Source organism: Rhagoletis zephyria, unplaced genomic scaffold, assembly GCF_001687245.7.
Source record: "Rhagoletis zephyria isolate East Lansing unplaced genomic scaffold, Rhagoletis_zephyria_1.1 Rzeph_scaffold_04484, whole genome shotgun sequence".
NCBI classification, from domain to species: Eukaryota; Metazoa; Arthropoda; class Insecta; order Diptera; family Tephritidae; genus Rhagoletis; species Rhagoletis zephyria.
In genome coordinates, this window is record NW_016161567.1 from 12057 (window position 1) to 20092 (window position 8036).

The following is an 8036-nucleotide window of genomic DNA, read 5'->3' on the forward strand; positions in this document are numbered from 1 at the left end:
AAAACAATTTTTAAACAATAAAATTTTTACTCACGTTATAAACAGAAATTTTTAAGGATATCTCTATACATGCACGAAACGAGATGCGAACTGAAAAATTACTTGTATCAAAATAGATTTGTAGATTCGCCATTTTCATCGTCATTGGCTGTAATATCGATTATGTTACTATCTTCCTCCGGCGCATCACTACCCGTGTTTCCAGATAATTGTTGATCTGCCAATTTAGTGCTTGTATTGGCTTTGGACGATTTCTCCTGAGTCTTAACACTAACATTATTCGACAGCTTTTTTCGATCTCTCTTCTCATTTCCTTCGCGCATACGATTCTGCAGCCTTTTCAGCGGCTTCCTTTTACGTGCAGCACTGGACTTTGCCTTATTGACATCCACAGCAGAATTCTCCTAATAATCAAAAACATATGTACATATGCATTCCATATGAAAACTCAATAAACATTTGAACTCACTTTAGGCACTTTTTCTTCTTTGTTTTTTCCACCAATTTCACCAGCACATTTTGCTGCGCCACATAAGCATATTTTCTTCTCATTGCCAAGCAAATCATCCCAGTGATAATTGAAAGTGAGCTCTGTGTCCTATAAAATCAAAAATTGTATATATGTATGCATTTTTGTATATATGCACACACTTATGTACATATGTTTATGGTATTCAGCCATTTGAATAAATATATATTGGTTATTNCATTTTTGTATATATGCACGCACTTATATACATATGTTTATGGTATTCAGCCATTTGAATAAATATATATTGGTTATTTAGAAATGCTTACCGCCGGTATATCTTTTATAGCAAAAAGTCCTATACGGTTCAAACCGTTCACTGACCATTTCTGTGTCTCACAATTCGGATCGCAGGAATGATTCATGAAACGTGCCAAATTTCCTTTTGGTCCCGCGTCAATAATATAGTCCTTTTCCACGGATAGAAAATAGAAGTTCTCATCACGATCTAAAGACTTCTGAGACATTCGTTGCCTAAACTCATTGTCATCAATAATTTCGCCAACATATTCAATGACAAAATCTCCTATACTGATTGGCTCACGACACACTAAACCGAATCCCCGCTCTTTCAGATAGACAACGTCAAGACGAGGCGACAATTTTGACTCAAACATTTGGTTCTGACAGCGTTCACCCGCTGGACACACCTTTGGATTGCACTCATGATAGAGAACGCGATTTAAGCAATTTGAGTTTGGCCCACATGGATCTTTATCGTACGTCTTGCATTCGCATTTATTCACCTTATCCAAGTCAATATGTAATTTGACGGGATGAACGGCACGATTTGCCTTTATGCGCACATACGGTTGCGGATGCAACTTTTCTTTGCTTTCGTTCGATAGACGTTGTGCGAGTTTCTTTGACTTAATAATTTCATATATGCGCTTCGCCTCCTCTACACCTCTGTTATAACTCTGGTCTAAACCTAAAAGTTGGAATTCGCGTATTTGTAAATATTTTTAAAGGAACATAAACATCTTACTTGATTTCGTTTTGGGCGGCTCGGAGCTGTCACCCTCCAAATATAGGTAAACACGCCGCCTGGATATCCATCCATGATCATGTGTACCAAAAAAGCGAACGACGAAATCATTAGAATTATGTGATTTTCGTCTTATATTTTGTGGTATTTCCGTGGGTGGTAGGATTATAGCCGGCCACCACCGAAATGAGTTGAATTTGGCCCACACCATTTCTCCATATAGTGGCAAACGACCGGACTCGCACTCCTCACATATGTAACCTTCACTTGGATCCAGTGGGATGTTCAAGCATTTTGCATGAACAGCGGTGGGACATGTTTCACAACAAACTACTTGTCCGCCGCCTACGCAAATGAAGCACCAATTGACGTTCACGTGCGCATCGGTTTTACCAGAGTCGTTGTGGCGTGGGCAAATGATATGTGCTGCAGTTAGTATCTGGGAACCTGCCGGTATGCACGTTGAGTCCATGTGATAGCTGGCAGGGCATTTAACGCATTTCGTAAGTTTGGAATTACTTAAATGTTGAAATTTGCCCTTGGGATCATCTGACACACACGTATGGCAAACGTGAGATGGACAGCGAAAAGACTCGATTTTGTTTTTCGATTTGGTAAATTTTGCTTGAGGCCAATATCTGCAACAGGATGGATGGAACGCTTTAGAACAATGAGGCATGTTGCACATGACGAGCTCCTCTCTGCTAGGTTCGGAAGGATTATCGCTTGTACACACAGCACAGATGGGTGGTTTCTCCAAAGCGCAGGAGTCACAAACAACATCTGTAACTTTTTCGATGATGCTGCTATCAACATCGGGTTCAGCGTCAGCGTCCGCAGTAACATGGTAGGATATTACTGATAACGATGTACCAGCCCGTTCTTGATCCATATCTGGATGAATATTTTGCGAAGTTTTTGTATCAATCGACCATTTCGCCGAATCGCGCCTTGATTTGCTACTCTCGTATTTTCGACCCATCACAGATTTCGGCTTCTTTCCCACATTTGGATTTTTTCCAATGCAATCAGCATGCAACCATGATAGACAGCCTTTGGCACACCTAACCAACAGACCACCGGGGTGAAGACAGTACTTACAAACGGGATCACGAGCCAATCCCCGAAATAAATACTTGTTATCTAAGTTGAAAATGTCATCGATAACTTCCTCAATGGGTCGATTCAAAGGCCGCTTCGGCTTTTCAACTGACTGAACTACCTGATCCTTACTTGGCCGGCTTTCCAGTATTTCAATTTGTGGCACGGCTTTAATTTTTGCAGGTAAGCTATGACGGCACCTCATAGTTCTCAACCTATTGGACAGTCTTTTAACAGTGCCTTGACTACTGCCACTTTCAACAAGACTGGAGCCCAGCTCTTGCTCATTACTGACCGACAGTAACCGTCTCTGCATTTGTTGCCGATTAATTTGCTTCAGGGCCCAAATGTTTCGAGCTGCCACAATCAAACTTCTTTCTAAAATTTCATCTTTATTATCTTCCAGTACAAATTCTTTCATTGCATGGTAGAAGTTTCTGTATTCGTCGCTGCTGCTTAGCTCTACCGCATGCAAAGATGTAAATGAGCTCGACGTATTTGCATCTCCGTCCATCGTTTGCGTCGTACTGGCATTTTTAGAGCTTTCAATAACATCGCTGTTATTTTCGGCAATCTTTTCTGATACCTGTTCTCCTTGATTTGAAGCATCGCTTAATTTTCTTCGCTTGATGCTTGATACTGATTTCAGTGGCGAGAAGGCCGGGCTATATGGCGAAGCAGATCGGTCTCTTTTTCCTGCAGCCAAGGGATTCTTTACAATCAAACTTTCCATGGAGTCGTGTCGAAAACTACTGGTACTACTGCCGTTGTCGATACTCAATTTGCGTTGTTTCCTTTGTAATTTTTGCAGGCTTCTACCAGTAATACAATTAGTAAAAATAAAATGAGAAACAATTTAAAAATATGCATAAAATTTGTGTCTATTTAAAATATATTTATGTTGTCAATAAAAGAAAAAATACGATACTGTTGCTATNTTAAAAATAAAATGAGGAACAATTTAAAAATATGCATAAAATTTGTGTCTATTTAAAAATATATTTATGTTGTCAATAAAAGAAAAAATACGATACTGTTGCTATGTATTAAAATATTTACTTACTTCTTGTGCTCGTACATTTCAAAGAACTTTTTTAATCTATCTTCATAAAGGATTTCGGCGACCTTATTTGCTTCTTTGATTGCTTCCCGCCAAATCATTACTTTGCTGGGCTTTGGTAAGAGTAACCTGTATTTGGCACTCTTCTTGCCATACTTTTTGCGTACTTCGCGCATATGTTGTTTGTAATTTTCGAGATCGGTATATGGAATAAGATTCTCGCGTTTCACCCAGTTTCTCCGACCGCTATCAGCAAAGAAGCGCACATGCACCAAGACATACTCTTCGCTATTACGCACATTTCGTTCAGTGGTAATCGTCTTCCCGTCAGGATCCGGACAAACGATGCAAGGCCAATAGCAGTACGTGTATATTTGTCCCCAGAAGAGATCTCCGGTTGTAAATGACATCCATGCCATACCGGTCACAACGGAGGAACCCTTCGCACTATCTAAGCTGACAGCTGAAGGCGATTTTGCACTCATGCCGACTGCATTATTTAATATCATTGATTCACCGCTTTCCCCTCCTTCCGCGTCATACTGCAATATCGCGTCTGCACTATCAGTGTGATTCTCCACGATTTCTGAATTGCATTCTGCAATATTTTCGAAACTTTCATTTTCTATCTTAACTACTACTACTTGATTGCTAAGAAAATTTTCTTCAGAAAGTTCTGATTTTTCAGGAATCTTTGTATTCTCAATTTGATCTTTATTATCGTTCTCTTTTGCTGGGGACCCACAATAGATTTCTAATTGATTTTGCACATCCGGAATTTCTTTACTTTTCACTTCAGTAGCGGTTTCAGTTGAGCTGCCTTCCGAATTGTCTGCTTTCTTTTCAGTGTCTATAATCATTTCTTTACATCCTTCTTGATTATCCTGGACATCTTCATTGACTTCTTCATTGACGCCTTCTTCAATCGCTTTTTCTATTGTATCAAATCCATTGCATTCCGTTTCTTCAGAATTTGTTTGGCAATTTTCCTGCGGCGTTTCTGCCACTTCTGTCAAATCGTTGGTGTTCAGCTCGTCGCACTGAGTTTCAGTGCATTCTTCTTTTGGCTCAGGTGCACTTTCACTATTTATGGTATTTAATTTAGGCTCTGCACTCACGTCTAAGCTTTTCACAATTTTTTCTTTGCTAACGTCATTTAGTACCACTGAACCGTTTCGTGCAAGCAATTTATCAATGGGACTTTCAAACTTCTTGCGCGCTGATAACCTATTTGGCGAAGGCGTTACCGATTCGTTACCGGTACGTCTCACACAGCCTAGTAGCGTTGTTGAAGTATCCGCTAAAACTTCACTATCGCTACCACCCAAATCGGGACTATCGGCATACACAAGTAATTTGCGGCGGCGAGCACTTCTCGTTTGTAAGCCCCCGTCGCTCTCACTACCATTGTTTCCACCTGCAGTAGATGAAGGTGGTGTACTAAATCCGATATACTTTGGACTCAAATCAGAATATAAATTGGCCAATAAATCACGTTTTCCTAAAGCAAATTGAATGTTATATTAGAACATACATATTTTCTACAATATATAGACAGCTTACTTCGTGGCGTAGACGATGATAGTTTATGATTTGAACCAATACATGTCGACGCATCTTTCCTTCTTCCCTCCATATCCGCCGAGGCTGTTCCGGCCGTAGGCGTCACCGTTCGCGGTTCACTATTTTCCCGACTTTTTAATAACTTGCACTTTTCACTACTCATTTTTTTGTTTTTTTGTGATGAGTTGTTTTTGAAACTATCAACACCACCAACTTTTCTAACTGGACTACCAAAAGACGCTTCACATTCGACTGCAGCACGTCTACGCGACTCTCGATTGACAGCAACTGTTTGTTTTTGGTCTGCACGCATATTTCTTGCTTTTTTCGATAGCCACTTTTAATCTAATACTTTGTACTTAACTAAAATGCACACCGTTCTAGATTTGCATTGATTTATATAAAAACAAAACGCTTAAGTGCTAAAATTGTGGACCACCAAGCCAAAATTCACAAAGCCAATTCGACAACCGCGCCAAAAATTTGCAGCTGTTTGTTGAGGTGTTGCCATATTTTCAAGTGATCAAAAAATTCAACAGTTTCTGCTGACACTCGTTGATGATAATAGAATAGTTACATTTTGAAGCAAGATCTGTAATCTGGTGAAATCATGAATCATGGTGATATAATCAATCCATGAACGAACCATGAAAAAAACCTAGTTAGCTTATTTATTTTAGTGAGCTTATATATTTTATTCAGTGAACATCCACATAGTACGGGCTTCATCAAAAGTGATAAACTCTTGATAAACTTGATTAAATGATAAATTTCCCATTTTGATAATTGAACTGTCAAACTTTTATTTGGAAATCTATTTATCCAAAGTTTATCACTTTATCAAACGACTTTGGTGGATAAATGTATACATTTCAGCAAAATTCAACCCTTACAGGCAGTGTTGCCATCTTTCGATTTTCAAAAAGCACCAAAAACTTGGAAAAAACGAGTTTTACCACACTAAAAGCATCAAATTTTTTGGAACAAGGGATGCTTTTTTCATAACATAATACCGAAGTACTGTACATTAAAACTGGCATATCTCGAGAAAGAAAAATCGAATCGCATCAAACGAAAATGAAGCCCTAATTAGAAATGAGCAAATAATTTGATGTTTTCCTTATATAACCTCAAATATCGCTAAAAACCGTGTTTTTGGCACTTTGAGGTTAGGATATCTCAAAATTCTAGTGNTAAACTGATAAATTTAAGCAATTTATCCCTTTATCACTTTAGATGAAGACCCCTAGTAATACTAGGTCTCGATATAAGTGGATTATTCTAATCTGTCATTAGGAAAAGAGATTAGCCATATAAAATTCATACCCTCGTTACGGCTCTATTCCCACGCCAATGACAAAACTAAAGGCCAGTTTTTTGGTTTAAACTAAGATCAGCTAATCAAATGTCAGCCAACTGTTCAAATTAAACTCAGTTTACTTACCCTGGGATTCAGTAATTCAGTCTCATCTCAAGTCACTAAATTTGAGATTAGCAATTAGTGATTATTTTTGTGACTTGAGGCGATTTGGGTATTCAGAAGGAGAGAGTCACAAAAAGTTCACCAAAAATGTGTGGTGAAAGCAAACACAGACAATAAACTGATAGCGTTTATGTATACTTTTGCCCGCGCCGCTCAAAGAGTCGCGTTGACCGAGTGGTCAAAGCCTTAGGCTGGCAGCCATACATTTGTATGATATTAAAGCATACTTCTATTTTTGTGACCTGCTCTTAGCCAGCTGACAAATTAGTGACTTATTTTTGAGACTAGAGACGTGAGACAGCGTACTGAATACCAAATAGTCTCAAAATCCAAGTTCACCACCAAAAGTCGTTATTAGTGACTAGAGACCGCTTACTGAATGCCAGGGTTAATCTAATTTTAAACTGGCACTGAAAAACTGGCCGTTAGCGGCTGACTATTGCCTTTACTACTGAAAAAAGGTTGTTTCTAAATAGCGATCGCCCCTCGGCAGTCAACTTCAAGCCTCCCCTGTGTGGGGTTTTCCGGGCATGTGAAGTGATTTTTCGAGTCCGTGGGGTGTCTCTCCGGGTATATAACTCAGCAAGAGCGAAGCTCTATAAAGTTAACAGAGGAGTGGGGCTATGTAGTTTATTCCATGTTGAAGGAGACATGGATAGACCCCATCTGGTCCTGGCGATTTGTATGGACCAAATGTTGTTAGAGCCCATTGCACACGTTCTACAGCGGTGAGCTTTGTAGCAAGGCTTTTTTCCCTTCCAAAAGTGGGTGTTAGAGCACCCACTTCTGGCCGACAGTAGCCTACTGCACAGCCCGGGAAATGAGTATTAAGCAAGAGTCTGCAGGTCTCACTCGGATGCTGTGTGTAGCTCCCATCTGGTCTTTTCAGAGTGCCGATGTTGTTCTTGTGATGCCTTGTTAGAGCTTTTTGGAGGCGTACTGCCTCTGGGAGGCTATTAATTTCCTCGCCGTGGTTTCGCCAGCTAGCTCTTTTGGATCTTCTTAACTCTTGGTTATAGGAGGTTAGGACAATTTTGTACGGGTTCCAATAACCCGTAATTTTTGCCCTATTGAATAGTTTTCTAGCTTGGCATCTCATTTGCTCAAGCTTCTTGCTCCACCAAGGCACATCACGTTTGGATTTTACCTTTCCTTGGGGACAGCTGCGATTGAAAGCTATTGCAATATCAGAGTGAAGCCGTTCTGCCTCGGTCTCAAGCTTCTGTGTGGTCGTGATTTGGCTCACTGTATTTTAATTCGCTGCACTATGTTCATGTCGTCGGCCGCTGTGGTGTAGTGGTAAGCAGTGCGC

General features: G+C 39.9%; 1 protein-coding gene across 1 annotated transcript; it reads right to left on the reverse strand.

Moving 5' to 3' along the window:
* On the reverse strand, positions 1-5800 carry NSD (Nuclear receptor binding SET domain protein). Its single transcript, XM_017626209.1, has 6 exons — positions 5242-5800; positions 3682-5179; positions 1518-3433; positions 799-1460; positions 470-598; positions 1-404 (listed from the first exon to the last, which is right to left on the reverse strand). Exons 1-6 carry the CDS (start codon positions 5552-5554, stop codon positions 108-110), a joined length of 4815 nt encoding a protein of 1604 aa, XP_017481698.1. The 5' UTR covers positions 5555-5800; the 3' UTR covers positions 1-107.
* Between the last annotated feature and the right edge of the window lie 2236 nt (positions 5801-8036).

Excerpts from the sequence above, each read along its gene's own strand:
- NSD (XM_017626209.1), bottom strand. The coding sequence starts at position 5,554 with ATGCGTGCAGACCAAAAACAAACAGTTGCTGTCAATCGAGAGTCGCGT. Across the intron at positions 5,180-5,241 it reads ATCATCGTCTACGCCACGAA|GAAAACGTGATTTATTGGCC; the intron begins GTAAGCTGTCTA and ends AATTTGCTTTAG. Across the intron at positions 1,461-1,517 it reads GCCGCCCAAAACGAAATCAA|GTTTAGACCAGAGTTATAAC; the intron begins GTAAGATGTTTA and ends TCCAACTTTTAG.